The sequence below is a fragment of the Macrotis lagotis genome, chromosome 5, assembly GCF_037893015.1.
Source record: "Macrotis lagotis isolate mMagLag1 chromosome 5, bilby.v1.9.chrom.fasta, whole genome shotgun sequence".
In the NCBI taxonomy this organism is placed as follows: domain Eukaryota; kingdom Metazoa; phylum Chordata; class Mammalia; order Peramelemorphia; family Peramelidae; genus Macrotis; species Macrotis lagotis.
In genome coordinates, this window is record NC_133662.1 from 218031098 (window position 1) to 218049572 (window position 18475).

General features: G+C 38.0%; 1 protein-coding gene across 2 annotated transcripts in view; it reads left to right on the forward strand.

Annotated features, from left to right (window-relative positions):
* Positions 1 to 18176, forward strand: part of MAGI3 (membrane associated guanylate kinase, WW and PDZ domain containing 3) — a 218311-nt gene extending 200135 nt beyond the window's left edge. Inside the window, exons 17-22 of one of the 2 annotated variants that reach the window (XM_074188465.1) lie at positions 3208 to 3310; positions 4077 to 4203; positions 5170 to 5313; positions 11214 to 11352; positions 12428 to 12518; positions 13123 to 13209. In XM_074188465.1, the coding sequence (XP_074044566.1) occupies positions 3208 to 3310; positions 4077 to 4203; positions 5170 to 5313; positions 11214 to 11352; positions 12428 to 12477 (563 nt within the window). In that variant the 3' untranslated portion in view covers positions 12478 to 12518; positions 13123 to 13209. Of the gene's footprint in view, positions 1 to 3207; positions 3311 to 4076; positions 4204 to 5169; positions 5314 to 11213; positions 11353 to 12427; positions 12519 to 13122 lie in introns of both variants that reach the window. The other variant, XM_074188464.1, reaches the window with a different exon arrangement.
* Positions 18177 to 18475: the final 299 nt, after the last annotated feature.

An 18475-nucleotide genomic window follows, 5' to 3' on the forward strand; every position in this document is an offset into this window, starting at 1 on the left:
TAGGAAAGCTCCTGAATTGTACCTTTTGGCAGCAATATCAGTAGTGAGCATATATCCCAGTGATTTCAAAGATAAGGGGAAAAGACCCATATATACAAAAAATTATTTGTGGCAGTCCTTTCTGACCCTGTAATGGAGATTAAAAGGAAAAAAAAAAAGAACTAGAACCTAAGATATGACTATCACTTGGGCAGTGACTGAACAAATTGTATATGCATGTCTTGAAATAGTGTTACTCTGTAAGAAATGAGAAAAGGAATAATTTCAGAGAATCCTGGGTATCTAAAATTGATGTAGCCAAATAAGCAGAATCAGAAGAGTAATTTATAAAATAAAACATAATGATAAAACTTAAAGACTTAAGAATTCAATTCATTGAATTACCGTGACTCTAAAGGATCTATAATGAAGCATATTCTCCATCTCCTTATAGAAAGGCAATAGATTCCAGGTGCAGAAAAAGACAGATTTTTGGATAAAGTCAGTGTGTAGATTGATTTTACTTTACTGGAACTATTTGATACAATAGTTTCCCCACACATATACCTTGCTTTTTTTTTAACTTTTAACTCCTTTTTTAAGGAGTTGAAGCAAATAATAGTTTTTTAAGTCCATTTAAACTTTTTTAATGCACAAAAAAGAACAGAAAAAAGTTCAGGAGGCACAGACATGTAAAACTTTTGAAAGTTAATTTCAAAATTTATTATATATTTTAAAAAACATGAAGTAGAGATTTATGGTTTCATATCTGCAGTGCTCATTCTGAGTTAAGCTGAATATGTATAAATTTGTTTTGGGAGGTTTTGATGTTGAAATTCAGAATAAAAATAAATAAAAAACAAACATCTAATCAATCCTGTCTCCCAGTCTACAAGTTTCTCTAATGCCCATGTTTCCTCATCCCTAAAAATCTTTCACTTGACTCTACTGTCCCTGTAAATTCTCTCCCTCTCCATCTTCATTTTTAATAGCTAAACTTCTTGAAAAAGACATCTGGTTCCTGGCCTCACTTCTGATTCCCATTTTCTTTTCAACCACTTGTAGTCTGGTAAAACCATTCAACTGAATTTACTTGAGTTGCCCATGATCTTATATTTTATACCCAAGGTCCTTTTCTCAATCCTCATCATTCTTGAATTATAAAATTTTATGGTGTTAGCTGCCCTTTCTTACATTCTCCTACTATCTAATTGATTCTCAGTCTTCATTGCTACTCCTCATCCAGACCCTTACCTCCTAACTCTAGATAGTACTGAAGGCTTTGTGCTGAACCCTCATTCTCTTATTCCTGCTTTACTTATGTGGTCTTCTTGAGCTCTTCCTCTTGAGAGACTTCTTGATATCACAGATCTTGTGCTGGACTGGAATCTGGAAGGTTCAAACATATACATACTTGGTTGATATTTTATAGTATCCCAGTAGGATGTCAGTTCCTTAAGATCAGAGACTTTTTTATTTTATCTTTGAATCTCCAGGACAAAGCATATAACTTGTGCAAGATACTATGCATGTTTAAAAAATGCTTATTAAAATGAATTAAATATAAAGGCAAGCCACTTTTTGTTTAATTGATTTAAAGGAAAGAGTCAATGTTAAATGTTGACTGCAAGTCAAAAAGAAGGTGAACTTAGAAAAAACAATGAATTTGGTGATTAGGAGAAAGTCTGTTGTGGAAATTTAATGAATTTTGATGAGACAAGAGGAACAGAAGGTAGACTATAAGTCTAATGCATTGGCTGAATGAAAAAGTATTTGTCAATAAGCATTATTAAGCAACTTATTATGAGCCAGGCTTCCTCTGCTGCCAATATGACAGCAGTCCCTGCCTTCCGGAAGCTTACATTCTAATTGGAAATAAGTAAGAAAGGATGTTTTGATCTAGGAAGATGTATTGAGGGTGAGTAGAACAATAAGCCACTCCCTTTCCATTTGCAGTGAGAATGTGGATTTAAATAATAGTTCTTAGAGCAAGAGAGGCAGGGAAGGGGTAATGAGTATACCAAGAGCAGCAAGCAAAATGACCAGGGTAAGTGATGAGGAACGTTGGGTCCAGAGAGTTCCAAGCTTCAAAAGGCTCCTGGGCCTCGAATCTGGAATTCAGGTTTAAGGAGCAGAGCATCAACCAGCAGGGTGGAAAACCAGGGTCAAGAGAAAGATACATGTCTAGAGGGGTTAAGTGCTTCAGAAGGAATAGATGAGCCACCAAGAAGTAAAGAGACCATCTTCCTCAGCTCTTGGCCCTTTGCCCTGCGTAGAGTAGACATTTATTAAATATTTGATTGATTACTTGCCGTAACTCCAGAGCAAGTTTGCATGTGGTACTTTGTAGCAGTATAAGTTGCTGCCCCATATTTACAGCGTCGAATCAAAGATCTTATGGAAATAATGTTCCTGAGACTGGACTCGTAATGACTGACTTCTAGGGCAGTGGTGGAAACAGTCATCTTGATGCATGTATTTGCATCAAGGTTTTGAAAATTGATTTCTTCTCATTGTTTATGGTCAAGTATGTAAAAGTAATCCAATAACAGATTAATATAAGCATATCTTCAAAATCTTAATTATAGGGGGCAACTAGGAAGTGCAGTGGATAGAACATCAGCCCTGGAGTTAGGAGGACCTGAGTTCAAACCTGGCTTACACATATAATACTTACCTAGCTGTGTGACCTTAGGCAAATCACTTAACCCCACTGCCTTACAAAAAACATAACAAAACAGAACAAAATCTTTATTATAGAAACATGGACAAAAATGTTTCCTAAATTGTAGAAATAATTTATATTTTTTATGCATATCAATCAATAAGCATTTCAAAGGGCTTATGAATACCACCCATTTGTAAAGGTTTTTTATACATATAAGAGTGTGCATGTGTGTATATGTATATATGTTTATAGACATGTTACAACATGCGCCTGATAGATAAATGTCTTCGAAAAGTGACAATTTACTCACTTTCTTCCTTTTGATTTCCAATCTGTATAGTGATCAAAACAAAGAGGAAAGAGGAGAAAAATTGCTGTTCTCATGAAGCATATTCCCATCAGAAACCGCAGGAAAAAGATTCTTCTTTTCAATTTGTAGGTGGCTGACCACAGTGAAGTCCAAAGTTCAAGAGTCATTCATTCTTGTCTCGGTGGTGCACTCTTCGGTTTCCCACCTCCAAGCTCAAATTCTCATATCTGTTATTTTCCCTTCTGAACAGAACATCATGGTCCACCATCGGGAACAAACTCAGCCAGGCAGAGTCCAGCCCTGCAGCACAGACCCCTGGGACAGACCCAAACTGGTCACACATCGGCAGATCGGTGAGGCTGTTTTTTTTTTCTCAAGTTATTTTTTTTGTTTGCTTTTTCTAGGAATGCACAGAAAGCAATTTGGGGCCAAAAATCATTTGAACATTGACCCCCATTCAGGTGTATAACTGAATTGGCAAATTCTGTGCTATCCCAAATATTGTCAGAGAGCCATGGGCTGACAAATAGGTGCCAGCAGGAATTAATAAAGCAGCCTCTGGCTTCGCCGCTTTCAAAGCTGGTGTCCTTGGCAGAGACCAACCTCTGTCTGAAAGCTCAGAGCCAGCTCTGGATGCTGTCCTCATGCCCAGCAGAAGGAGGGTTTACAGCCCACATTTGTTGGAAGGGCTCACTCTGAAACCAAAACGAGTCTGATGGAAATTCAACAGCAACGTGATGATTGATCCATATGGCTGAGGAATACTTGCAGCAATTTTTTAACATGACTGTATTAGTTTTATTAATGGAGTTCTGCTTTTCCAGATATCAAATCATGCTGATGTACTTTGAGAACAAAAGTTTGGGGATTTAGTAAGATTGATGTCCAAATTTTACCTTGCATTCACATCATAGCTAGAAAAGGTTATGTCTTAGTATTTGGGAATGGGAAGAAAATGGAGATAATGTTATAAGACATGCTGCCCCCTGAAGAAGTAGAGGTGGATCTGCCATTACCCCATTTCTCTTTCCAGTTGTTTATCCACCCTACCCCCATCGCGGTATCTTTCTTTACTGAGGATGTGATTCATGCTATCATCTTGCTTTCTCTCTCTTGCAGAAGTGGTTTAGAAAGTGAAACTGGGAAAGATGTTTCCACGACTTATAGGCTGTCATGGTCTGACCACAAGCATATTGCCCAAACTGATACACCTTTGATTTCAGTTGTGGGTAATCGACACAATCAGGTAACTAAAAACCATAACAGTATCCTAGATACTGATTGTCAAGGCTTCTAAGTGTATAACATTATTTTTAAGAAAATTGTACTCCAGGGGCAGCTAGGTGGCATAGTGGATAAAGCACCAGCCCTGGAGTCAGGAGTACCTGGGTTCAAATCCGGTCTCAGACACTTAATAATTACCTAGCTGTGTGGCCTTAGGCAAGCCACTTAACCCCGTTTGCCTTGCAAAAAAAAAAAAATAACCCTAAAAAGAAAATTGTACTCCAAGAAATTCAAAGTAGGTAGTCTTACATGCAAAGCACTAGAATAAACATATTCCTTCACCAGTTTTTATTTCTTCCCATGCAGTTTTGCAATTGGCACTCTAAGAAGATGCAAAATTTAGGGTACTAAATTCCTCTTTTAGACTTTGAAGAAAGTTCAGCTTTTGATTAAAAATGCTTATGAAACAATAGCAGCATCACTACCATTTCCACAAAAAAACACTCTCCTTCAGAGTTAGTCATAGACAAGCTTTTAAAAATAGTGTTTTTTAAAAGAATGTCCCTATTTCTCCTATGCTGGTTTTTTTCACAATTTGGCCAATGTGGAAATATGTTTTACATGATTTCATATGTATAATGGGTATCATGTTTATTGCCTTCTCAGTGGATGGGGAGAAAATAATCCAGAACTAAAACTTAAAATTAAAAAAAAAATTTTAAGCGTGTCCCACTGCACACCATAAATGACCTCTATAGACAGTAAAATATCACCATGTTCAAATTAATTTAAGGAATGTCATTAACAATTAGATATTTGTTCATCTGGAATTCATAGTTATTTTCCACAGGAGAATTCCTTAAAAATGCATTTTGCATGTGGTTTCTCATTTGTAGATGTTATGTTTTCAACTTTTAATTGTTTATTTAACTTTTAAAAGAACATAAAAGCAATTTTTGTCTTTTGTTTCCCTTCTGCATCACCTTAGAACCTTGGTTGTTATCCAGTGGAACTAGAAAGAGGCCCCAGAGGCTTTGGATTCAGTCTCCGTGGGGGAAAGGAGTATAACATGGGGTTGTTCATTCTTCGACTTGCTGAGGATGGTCCTGCTATCAAAGATGGGAGGATTCATGTGAGTTAGCATCTATTTACTGCCCTCTATCTGTGCTGATTTTTTTTAAAATTTTCCTTCTTAAATTTCTAATATCTGAGTCTAGAGAATATAATGTCTAAGAAAAACCACTGTTTCTGGGACATAGTAAAATAACTTGTCATTTGATTGTTCTAATTCTCTTAATTATGATAATCAAATTGTTTTTGTTTTGCTTAATGAAATGTTCCAGTCATACTGTTTTAGAGTCATGTTATTACTGACTTAGGCCAATGAGAAAGGCTTTTTTCACTTAAGATTTAGAGTTTTGAGAGCAAAAGAATTAACAAAACAGACTTGGGAAATGGGAGAGCAAGAACCAAGGTTTATTTTATTTTTTTATCAAGGATAAAAACACAAGGAAATGTTAGTAAGAGAAAGTGCTCGGTGATAAGACTTAAACCTGAAGGTGACTTCATCATCTGGTCCAACCCGCCGTTGTCACAGATGAGGAAATAGGACCAGACCTGGGAATATGATGTTCCCCATTATACAAATGAGGAAACTGAGAAACTCATGGCCAGTGCAACATGACAATGCCTCCTTTTTCTAACTTATCAGAAGAGTTTCTTTTGCGTCTTTAGAATTTCAGTCTTGAAAGCTCCTGGTCTACTTGCATTGTAAATTTAGTGCATGGGATTCAACATGCCGCCTTATCGTGTGGGATGTGTGTCAGACTATGTCTGAAGAGTATGTTCCCTCTTGGGGTATTAAACAATCTAAGATGGGGCAACTAGATGGTGCAGTGAATAAAGGGCCAGCCCTGGAGTCAGGTAGACCTTCTTCCTGGGTTCAAATCCAACTGCAGAACTTACCAGCTGGGTGACCCTGGGCAAGTCACTTCACCCTCTTTGCCTCATCAGTAAAATGAGCTTGAGAAGGAAATGACGGACCACTCCAGGATTTCTGCCAAGAAAACTCCACGGGGATCACAAAACAGTCAGAGATTACTGAAAAACAACTAAACAGCAGCAGTATCTCTCCAGGGTCCCTCAAAGTGTTGGGAAGTCATTTTCCTTTGTTAGTTCTTCTGCCTTTTGAAGGAATTATAGCTCCTCTGCTTTTGACAAAAAGAAAATTCAGCAATTTTCCTAATAATTCAGATTCTTCCCTATCATTACTTGATTTCTATTTTTGGTTTGAGTATTCCATAGAACTCCTTATCTCTTTCCTTTTTTTCTGTTTAAGTTGGGACAGAGAAAGGGAATACGCATTTATGTAGCACCTATTATGTACCCAGCCACATACTAAACTTAATACAAAGATTATTTTATTTGATCTTCACTATAGCCCAAGAAAGTGAATACTGGTACTGGCCTCATTTTACACCTGAGGAAACTGAGACAGCAGAGGTTCAATGACTTGCCCAGCATTCTGTTTACTATACCACCTCTTCTCTCAGGTGGTTGGTGGCATAATGAAACATTACCACTTTGGTTGTGATCTTCAGTAGGCTTAGCAGCTAGATGGTTCAGTGGTTAGCGCACCAGCCCTAGAATTAAGTTCAAATCTGGCCTCAGACATTTGGTAGCTTTCTGACCTTGGACAAGTCACTTAACCCTGATAGCCTCACATCCAGGGCCATCTCCATTCATCCAATCCATATCTGGCCCCTGGACCCATTGACTCTGGGGGAGAAAATAAGACTGGTGACTTAGCACAACTCCCCTCACTCAAATCCAGTTCATGTGTTTGTCATAGCCTCACCTCCCTGATATCATGGTCTTCTTCAGGAATGGACAGTCATCATCATCATTATCATCATTCATAGGTTCCCCTTTGGTTCTTGGAAAATCTCACTGGAATAGATCTGCTATTACAGTAAAATATTTCAACCCTCTCCCATATGACCTGTGCTTATCCTTTTTTTTTTTGTTAAATAAGTTATACTCTGTATGATCCCTGTGATACCTTAGCAATAACTTGGGGCCATGCAGTTGGGTCTCTGTTTCCCCCACCTTGTCATCTGTGGATAGTGTGAAGCCTTGGCTTTTACTGCTGGTTCCTTTCTGGGGTGCTGTCCTACTGCGACAGTGCCAGGCGCCTTTTCTCACACTCTTTGGATCTTTATACCCATTCAAGGGACATTGACTTACCACTTAGGGCCTTGGTTCAGGTCCAGCATCTCCACAAAAAGAGAGAAGTTGAAGATGCCAATGTACAACATAGATCAGGCAAAGAAAAACCATTTATTTCATATGTAAGAAATATTTGAAAAACCTACAGAGAATCACAAACATTTAACAACAAAATTTAAAACTCCCAAGTAGTAACACAAGTCACAGCTATTGCTCTCCTTTCTTTGGAGATTGACGCTTAAATACTGAAACATGGAGCAGATTGGTTTGCTTCCCTACATGTAGGCAGCACCCATTTCCCCTTTGACTCTGTACTGTCCCAGCATTCTTTGCAGGTTCACACCTTCAATGAACAAGCCAGGAGGATGCCACCACTTAGGTTCCCCCTGTTAGGGATCAGTGCATGGGCCCCAGTTCTATTTAATCATTTAATGCCAATTAAGTTTTCCTAAGGGACAGTTACTTTGAAGTTATAGCAAGGACAGTAGTATCAACAATTCTCCTGCTCCCCATCACCCAAGAGATAGTTTTAGATAAATTCCTTTATAATATTGGCCCCACTAAGTCCAGATTCAGATGAGCATGACCACCAGATGAATCTTTGCTTCTGCTGCCCCTGGGCTGGGGTTCCAAAGGTCTATGGTCCTCTGGTCCCTGATACTACACTGGCTTCAAAGTCCAGAATCTGGAATGACAGGTGCACCCAAAATAGAAGAAAACCAAAGCCAAAGCCCATTCCACAGGACCTTCACATTATCCTGGAGAGGAGAAGACTCTTTCCCCTTAAATTATTGTCTTTTACCATATCCCATGAGTGAAGGAATTCAAAGATCCACCAAGAGAAACAACAGCCAAAGGAAAAATGTCCTCAGAGCCGAAGCCTTTGACTCTGCAGACAGTAGAAAAGAGGCTCCTCCTAAGCATGTGGGGAGGGGTCTTTTGAAGGCACTTCCAATACTATTACCCATAATCACTCTTCTCCCAGAAGCATTTCTGCTGAGGATAACTGTAGGAGGGACATTCTATTCATCACCAGAGGAATTGCGTGAAAGTAGTATTAGATGAAGAATAATCACTGTCTTTTCCTAATTCCTTGGGATCTCCCTTATGTATCTCATTATTTCTTAAATCTCTTCTTTTCTTCCTTCCTTCTCCATCCTCACTCCTCTTGTCATAAAATGAAATGAAATTTTGTTTACTTTTTACTTGTTAACTTGTTACCTTTCTTTCATATTCTTCAATTTTATGTCTTTCTCAGAAACACTAAGTTTTCATTTTAATTTGATTGATTCTCTGTCCATCCCCTTCCCCACATGTTTTTTTTTTTTAAATTTTTCCCCCCATCTTCTTAAATGAAAAATGTATTTTGGGACAGTCATTAAACTCCTAATGTTAAAAAATAAGGACACCTGGTGGTAAGTCTGTTGAATTACAGTTTGGGTACTATTTATTTTTGCAATAGAAAAATTTTCTAAGAGTTCTGTTGGCATCTTAAGATTTATAAAGTACTTTCCTCACAACAGCCCTGTTTTATAGATATGGGAAAATGAGTCTCAGATTAAGTGACTTAATTCCATGGGAAAAAAAGTATTATCTCCTAGATACAAGGCTAATTCTAGGAGCTACCAAAATAAAAAAATCCTCAGGTCCTTCCTGCACAGAGTTTACATTCTACTAAAGGATATAGCAGGGACATAGATATGTAGGTAGGGCATGACAAGGATGAGGGAGATTCCAGAGACAAAGAGCCCTGTTTACATTGGAAGAAGACAGTAAAGAGGAATGAATGAATCAGAAAGCATTTACAAAAGTGAAGGTGACCCCTCATAGTTCAGAACTGGAAAAAGGATGGGGAGGGGAGAGAATAAAGTGTCTAGAGCCAATGCTAAGATCCAGGGGTGCAACAGAAGCAGCCACCAATGGGCCCTAGACACAACCTCTTGGTATCTGTCTGATTGGGTATGAGAACAATGAAAGACCTGGGAAGAATTAAGAGAAATATGGCAAGGCTTGTATATGCTTAGTGACTATTTAGTCTATAAAGGAAGACAACGTTGAGTAGCAACAAATCTCAGATCATATCCATTGGACAGCTCTGGCACTGTCCAATAGGTGTTTAATTGATGATGCACTGACCACAGTCCTCCAAGTATGGTCTGACCAGTCATGGACTTCTCCCTGGAGACCGTGCCCAGTGCAGCTCAGGACCCCCGAGCTTTTCTGCCATGAGCCTTTGCCTTCTTGCTGACTCTTATTAAACTTGAATCCTACTAAAACTCACAGTTCTTTTTTCAGATGAACTATTATCTAACTCTGCCACTGCCTCCTCATCTTGCATTTGGTTCAAAAAATCAACTTCATAAACATAAAAATTTAACTCCATTCTCATTGAATTTCATTTTATTAGATTCAGGCCTAGAGACCAACCATTCCATTTTGGGTCTTGTTGAGGCCCTTAGCACTTCTCTCTGGGGCAAAACAGAACAGGCAGAATTAATCTTCAGATGTCTGGGGCTGACGACCCTTAACTGTCCTGGTTTCCTCCTTTTGGATACACTCCAGATGTCTATATCTGGATCCTTTTTAAATCACAATGCCCAGAATTGAACACAGCACTGGATATCTCTTGCTTTGTAGGCACCAAACCATTAAATCCAGCCATCAAAATAATTGTATTATTGACTAGTTAGTGCCTCTCCGTCTTCACCACAAAAGTAGTGCAAAATACTAAAGCTTTGCTAAAATTTAGCTAACCTATTGTCCCATTTACCATGATGTTTCAAGTATTCCTAGAAGTGTCTCAGTTGTCATATCTTCCATTTATTATCATTCTTGAAACTGGGAAGATTTGACTTCAGGTCCTGCCTCTGGCCCCTACCTAGAGATAGTGGATAGAGCACTGAGCTTAGGGTCCGGAAGACCTGAGTTCAAATTCTGCCTCATACACTCAATAGCTGTTGTGGTACTGGGCAAGTCACTGACACATGAGTTTCCTTATATGTAAAATTATGGGGTTGTATTTGATGGCTTCTCAGCTCCCCTCCAGTTCTCAAGAAGTCTGGTCACCAGAAAGTTGTTTCAGGGTTTGGGGTTATTTTGACAGCTCATGAAGACCATCTGCCAAGGTGTAGAGTGGTTGCAGTTTGCATCTTTACAGGGAGTGCCAGAATTGAAAGAATTGTGTATCCTTGAAATAGAAGATGATGTAAAAGTATATCTATTTTATTAACCCTTTCAAAGACTGTCTGCATAAAGTCCTGCAGCATGAGATAACAATATTTAAAGACTAAATCTGTAAGGGACCTTCAAAATAGTCTAACTCCCTCATTTTATAGATGAGTGTAAATTGAGACACAGAGAATGGAGGAGGGATTTGACCAGATGAGACTAAGTAGGAAGAAATATAACCAGAACTCAAATCTAAATTCTCTAAGTCCAAATTGAGAATACTTTCCATTTATGTTGCACTCCCCTGTGTGATATTTTCTAGGGCAGAGGGCATTCCAACAAGTGTTGAAAAATTGGGATATTAATAGCTTGACATCCTCTTGCCTAATTTTATATACTTTCTGTAATTCTTTTTTAAAAAATTGATTAAACTAGAACTTTAAATTTCTCTGAGGTTAATTGTGGAACTGTAAGTAAAACTGGATGTTCTTTAATTTTGAGGCTCTTTCCGGTGTTCCTGAGCTTCCAAGGATGAATGGTGCCGGTGAGGTTCATTAATCAAGTTTGAATGACCCTGTGGGCTTCACCGACAAGTCCCTCCATTCAACTCCACTTAGATGATTGTTTTCTTTCTAGGTTGGTGACCAGATTGTTGAAATCAATGGGGAACCTACACAAGGTATCACCCACACTCGAGCAATTGAACTGATCCAAGCTGGAGGAAATAAAGTCCTTCTTCTTTTGAGGCCGGGGACTGGCTTGATACCTGACCATGGTGAGTATGGAAGGTGTTTCGAGTAATGACTGAATGGATTGGGCAGGGGCTGTGGAGAGGGGGCAGCTTGTCATCGGAAGGAGGCAGGTGAGTGACTGACACAAGGTTAGGTCAGGACTTAACACAACAGAATCCTAAAGCTAATTCCTCAGGGAACTTGTTAATATTTTTGCAACAGAAATGGTTCAGATGTACTTTTACTGAGGCACAGTACTGGAATAGTAATTTTGACTTTAGAGGAAAAAAATTGTTGCTTCTATAGAGAAACAAACACGAAAAATAAACCAACTTCACGTATGTCCTGACAGTGAAGGAAACTTTAAATTCTGTTCACACCACAAGCAGTTCATACTTACCCAGCAATTTGCAGTCTACAAAGTGCTTTCCTCATAGTATTCCCATAAGACAGGCAGATTATTGGGATTTCAATTTTATGGATAAAAGAACTTGCCTGCAAGAAGTCCAGTGAATTTCCAATCTCCCAGCCCTTGGGAGCAGAGTGGTTCTAGAACCCAGGTCCCCGGTTCAGTACCTTTCCTCTCCTATCTCTTAATGTGAACTGCAGGACATGTCTGAAACTTTCTTATGGGAACTATTGCTTCAGTCTCCATTCTCAACATCAAGATAGCCTCTCTTCTTTGGATCAATTATAGGCTATGAGCAAATGTCATTGATTTCCTTACTTAAGATGTTTGTCTCCTGAGTCTTTCCTGAGTACAGGAACAAGGGCTCTGGTACAAAGTAATCAAGTAGCTGGAGACAAAGAGATGGTGGACCTGGGATCATGTCTTCCCTCATGCCCTGCTTCTCAACTTCTAATAGTTTTTGTGGTATTTTCCAAATCCTCTGAAAGTATTCCAAGTTGATGGTGCTTGAAGTCAAATTGAAGATAATGCCCAATACCACCTGATGCTTTGGGGGCAGGGTAGGAAGTATAGACATGGCTTTTGCAATCCCCTTCCAGTCCTGTGATTCTCTTTCATGTTCTATTCAAAAATCACAATTCTGATGACATCTTTGCTAACTACTCTGTGATTTTGTACAAAGTCCTAGGCTTTTTCTCTTCCTCCTTCAGGTTTGGCTCCTTCCGGTCTGTGCTCCTACGTGAAACCTGAGCAACATTAAGGCTTTCAGGGCTTTTCTTGGTCTTTCCTTAAAAAGACTTGGTAAATTTGCATGTCTTTTGATTCATTTCTCTCTTTATTTTTTCTTTTTAATTAAATACAATAAATCTATTCCTCCCCTTTCCTCCATGTTTCAGTTTCCTTTTGCATTAAATATGACAGCTTGTTGCAAGGGTAATTATTTACAAGTTTCTACCACCTAATCCTAAAGGCTCGATCTACACCTGGTTACCAGCTTGCAAATGAACACAGTCCTACAATCTTTACCAAACAATTTGACAGTGTCTGAAGGCTGAATATTCATTGATAGCAACTGAAAGTTAAATTCCTTATACACTAGGCTTTAGCCTTAAAGCAAACATATTTATCATATTTAAGTATTTCATTTCCCAAAACTGTTAGCTTGAAATTATTTTTCAATTATATTTCTTTTAATGGTTAATTTATACATACATAAATTCACACACAGACCTTTGGTGTTCCTTGCAGTTGCATATTTGCCTGTACATTTTTAGATATATCCTCTTTAAAAGTTTAAAATTTTAAGATAAATTTTAAAATTGCTGTCAAAGGTGTAGAAATTTTTTTCAGAAAGGACAATAAGAAATGCTCTATAATCAAATAACACTTATTTATTTATTTTTAGGTGATTGGGATATTTTTAATCCTTCATCTTCAAGCATAATTTATGATGAACAGTCACCGTATTTCCCATCTTCACATTCTACTTCCATATTTGAAAGTTCTCATGTACCAGTATCTGAAGAAGCTTTAATGAGAGTTCAGATATGTGAAAAGGTAGAAGAATTAAAGGATACTCTGCCAGTAAAGAAAAGCCCTATAAATGAAAACAATTCTGAAATAAAGAATCAAAAAAATGTGAATAAAAAGGTTCTATCCAGTAAAGAGCACAGTGAAAACAAAAATCTTCAGGAAGTTGACATTGATGTTGTTGCGAGAAGAGGCAGATCCGTTAGTCCTAAAAAGTCAGTTAATAGACCTTCAGGAGAACATGGAGAAAAAAGAACCAGTCCTTTAAAGGGTGACCCAAAAAGAAGACCCAAAGATCGGTCCCTGAGTCCCAGAAAAAGGGAAAATAAAATTTTACAAGTTGGCACCAATGAAGGTTCTGGAAGAGATCATTCAAGAAAACCTAGAGGACGATCTGCTAGCCCCCAAAAGAAGCCAAAGATGGAAGTAATTAAAGACATACTAAACACTGATGCCAGGTTGCAAGGGGGACAGGGTAAACGAGCCAGTGAGAAGCCTGAGGTGGTCAAAAATGAAAAGGAAAAACCTGGTGTCTCTAGAAAAGACCCAAAGCAAAACCAGTCTGGGAAAAATGAAACCTATTCCCTGGAGAAAAAAACCCAGAAAATGGATGAAAAATCTCTTCCATCCAAAAGAACCAATGAGCCTGGTGGCAAAGTGGTAACAGAACATGATAAAGGAAAGAAAGCAAACTCTGGAGAAATAAGTTGTAGCAAATCCAAACCTGGACCAAGTAGCAACATGTCCAAAAAACCACTGAAGTCAGAACCTGAAGAGACAGTCATTCGGAACAAGGCAGGAGAACACAAAGAAAAAGACCCAGAGAAAGTGGAGAGAAAGAAAGAGAGTGATGGATTCAAACCTGAAAGTACTTCTCCAGCTAAGAAAGCCCCAATCACACCCGGCCCTTGGAAGGTGCCAAGTGCAAGCAGAGTCCCTGGTGTGGCTGAGAAACGACTCTAACTTTCTAAAATTGAAAAGAAAAAAATTTCTTTTTTTTAAAGCATCATTTTTCAAAAAAAAAAAGTTGAGAATAGGCATAAACAGTACATTTTAATTTGATCACTAAGTTAACTAAGCTGCATGAAGGACTTCTCAGATTGCTCAGAACCCTCCTCCCTGTCCCTCTTCTGTCGCCCTGACCCTTGGGAAGGCAGTCTGCTGCTGCTCATTTGCCATTGCACTTCTAAGGCTTTCAGATTGTATTGTGAGTGTCTGAACAAAATGATGTCTATATTGCCAATGTGACCATGACTCATTCCTTGTACTCGTGCCAAGTTATCTACTGTATCTTGTCTGTTTTTTGCCTCCTCTGCAGCAATGGAAAAGCAAGATTTGGTTTGGAAGTTGATGTTTTCAATAGCATGATGCATGTTTACAGAAAGAAATATTTGCTTTCTTGCTGATCATCCAGGAGGAGGTTCTGTTCATTCATCATTGAAAAGTGATAATGACCTCTTCAAAAAGCCACTGATAGTCCCTTCCCAATTGGCTTTTTCAACTGATTTTTTTTTAAAAAGAAAGCCCAAACCACCATCACCTTCAAAGGAAAAATATATTAATTCAAGCCGGTGTTTTAACTTCTGCAAAAGTCGGACTGATCAGTCAAGATGATTCTGATAGCTCTAACTGTAAAAATACATTGTTTCCTACAACTTTTTGGTCCAAAGTCATCAAGGAAGTACATTAAGCAATAAAAAGCTTACTTCCTGTTTTCTTCAACCTCTTCTAGTTAAAGTACCTCAGGATCACCCTGCCTCATTTTCATTCATTTCATAATGATATTGTAAAGCATGTGAAGTATTTCCTGTTACTGATTAAGGCAACATACTACCACTTCTTTGTTTTTGAATAGTTGGTACAAAAAAGGCTATTATACTTTAATATGGACTATAGTTGAAAAATCAAGATAGTTTGCAGGCTTAGATGGGGCTCCAATCATTCTACCATTATCAGCATTCCTACCCAGAGTGAGTATCGATTAATTTGATAACACTTATATGAGGTTCATCATTATAGAAACTCCAGGAGTGAGAGGACAGTGACCTGAATTTTGCAGAGTTCTTTCCTCTCGAAGAGGAGACCCAAAAGAGACCCCATTCAATTTGCAGATAGCAGAGTAACATGTATCAAGAGCAAAGAACACTTATCTACTTGGAAAGTTTTTGTAGATACCAATTCTTTCATTAGGAGATGTGTACTCAACTTGTGTGCGGTTTTTAAAAATTTTAGAGTCCAGTCCAACAAAACTAGCTCAGTTGGGAAGTAGGGCTAGATTCAGTTTTAAATATATAAAATAGCTATAGATTTTTTTCAGTTCCCTAAAACAACATTCAGTAGTAAATATAAATGAAAAATACTTTCAGAATATGTAGTTTTTATGGGGCATTTAACTTGTCCTGTAACAACATCACACTCAGTCCATCTTGTTGCTACAAGATATACCATTCACAAAGCCTTCTCTCTTAGAGTCTGACAATGAAGCTCTTTAATATTCCTGAATTTAACCACTGTAGATATGAAATGTCTCCTTGAGTGAAATTTTTTGAGTCTTTTTCGTTGCATTACATGCACACACTTCCTCATAACCCTTTGATTATAGAACAAAATTAGGAGCTATGCTATAGACTTAGCATTTAGTGCCCACCAAAATGATTTATTTTCCCTGTAGTCCACAACTCTACAATGACTATTTCTTTTGTTGTTAACTGTTACACAACTTTGATGTCATCTGTTGTCAGTCTGATGTGGCTCTTCTTTTCTAAGAACCTGTCTCTGTACTTAATGTATCATGACTTAGCAACATGGCCTTGGAACGCTAAACTAAAACGGATGTGCTGGTTGTAAATGTTTATATATTGTACAGTACCTTTATATATACTTGAGGTTCTGATTAGAGAGAGAGAACTGTAAATCGCTCGTTATTTTTTATATAGATAATATTAAAAAAAAGTTCATGGTCTTTGGTTCTTATTCTATAAAATGCATTTTTTGTCCTGTTTGTCTTGCTGTTCTGTTCTCCATCCAGTCAGGTAGTCTAAATTACACATGCCAATTTTGTCTCTCCAAAATAACAAATGTTCATAAGTGCTATAGATAAAAAAGTTACTTGTAGTGAAAATTTGGCTTTTGTAGGTATCTTTATATCAGGCTTAAAATTAAATCACCAAAGTCCTTTAAAGGGAGCATGGTGGTATCGCTGTATTGAAAATCAGGAGAAAAGAAAACTCTCCTGACCTTCCTGACCTGTATGCGAAGGTCATAGATTCAGAACTGGAAGGGACCTTTGAGTCCATCTCTAGAGAAGGAAACTAGGGCTGAAAAAAAGGGGATTTGCCCAGGGTTATTTAGATAGCATCTGCCTCATGAGCAGGGCCCAGGTCTTCCTGACTCCAAATCTAGTACTCTTGGCCCTAGATCATAAACCCTCAAAAAGTTCAGTTTCTTCATATATAACAGAGGAATGATCATAGTAATGACCTCATAGGATCAGATAAGAAAATTCACATAAAGTTATGTGTGAATATCAAGTCCTCACATTTCTATGTTTTTCACCATCAAAGAAATAATTTTGCTATTCTCTCCAGTTACATCCTCCTTTTAGAGGATGCCCCAAAGTCCTCTTGCTATGAACTCCTTAGATCTCAGAAGGAGCATTAAGTTTCTATATAACTGTGTCTTTAGACAAATACAATTTCCATAGGGGATATTTCATTGAAAAATGAAAAGTGTCCATTATTCTATTTAAACACAAATTTGACTTCTTGTTTAAAGCTCATTTCCAGGTATGTACCTGAGGGAGGGGAAAAAGGGCCCTCCCTACTTTGACATATGCTTGATATTGAAACCAGTCTCAAAGTGCCAGATTCAACCTGGGACAGCAGTCCTATTGGGATGAATAACCAAAACCATTCTAGCCAGGTTAAACAATGCACAGCTATAGCAAGTTAGAATTTGATAAAACTTTTTTTTTAATGAATATACATTCTCCCCTTTCATACTTGTGGATTTTTTTTGAAAGGTCAATCAATGTCATTATTCAACAGATCAAAATGGACTGATACTTTTAGTGTCATCTGCATTGGCAGAGCACCCTCCCTCCCTCTCTCCCTCATTGGAATTGTGAGGTACAGCATCCTGTAGAAAGAACAGGGAGGAGACCAGTGTCCCTGGATTTTAGAGTCCATGGAGGAAGTCGAGATGATATAAAAAAGCCTGGAAAGGTCAGAGGGAGCCAGGTAGCGTCCCAGATGAGGGGACTTGCCTTAAGCTGAAGCATGATCATGCAAGGGAATGGGGACTGCCCAAAGCAGTGTAGGACCCAGTGCTTCATAGGCTCATAGGCTTAAGGGTTGGAAGCCCCTTATTTCTGGGTAAGGAAAGATTCAAGTTATTCCAGTATTGTGACCAAGCTAAAAGGTGATCCCAGGAGCTCAAAATCAAAATGGTAGGCATTCTGCATTGAGTTTAAATGGTACAAAAATTAAGAAGAATGAGAAGAAGCCCCACAATGAATACATTTTTGCAAGATCAAAGGAATATTCTACAGCAGTTTGACATCATCCTTAACATGTACTGTAGAGGCTATGAAACACCATTAACTTTTTAGCAGCCTATTCCCTTCTTTAGACAGCTCTTTTCTGGTTATGCATTTAAGGTTTTTATTTTAGTTCATAGAATTATAGTGTGCTTCAAATAAGTCATAATTCTATGAAAACTATAATTTCTATTTTAGATAGCAGAATTAGTTTAAGGTGCCCACCAGCTTGGATCAGCTCTCCTGTTGCTATGCAACCTTTGAGGCTTAACTGACATAAAAATATGAAGAAGAGCTATTTATGTTCATTTGGTATTGAAATTCAGTCCATATGAATCTGGTTCTAAAAGCTTTGAGACCATAGCTAAATGCTAAGAACAGTAAAAAATGCAAATAAAAGCTTCAATCTGGAGTGTCAGTGCTCTCCTTATGTTTCTGAATACAGATACATAAATACATATATACATATATATACACACACACACACACACACACACACATACATGTGTAATATAGATCAGAGGATCATTTAGGACACCACCATCCTTGGTTAACTTCTCTACAACATCAGGTGACAGGGAGCTCATTCTATCAAGAATTCCTGGGGAATGAGAAAGTTTCTCAGTCTCAGGACAAGTGTTCCAAAGATGAGTGGATTAATTACCCCATACACTTAATGTGGCCTAACATT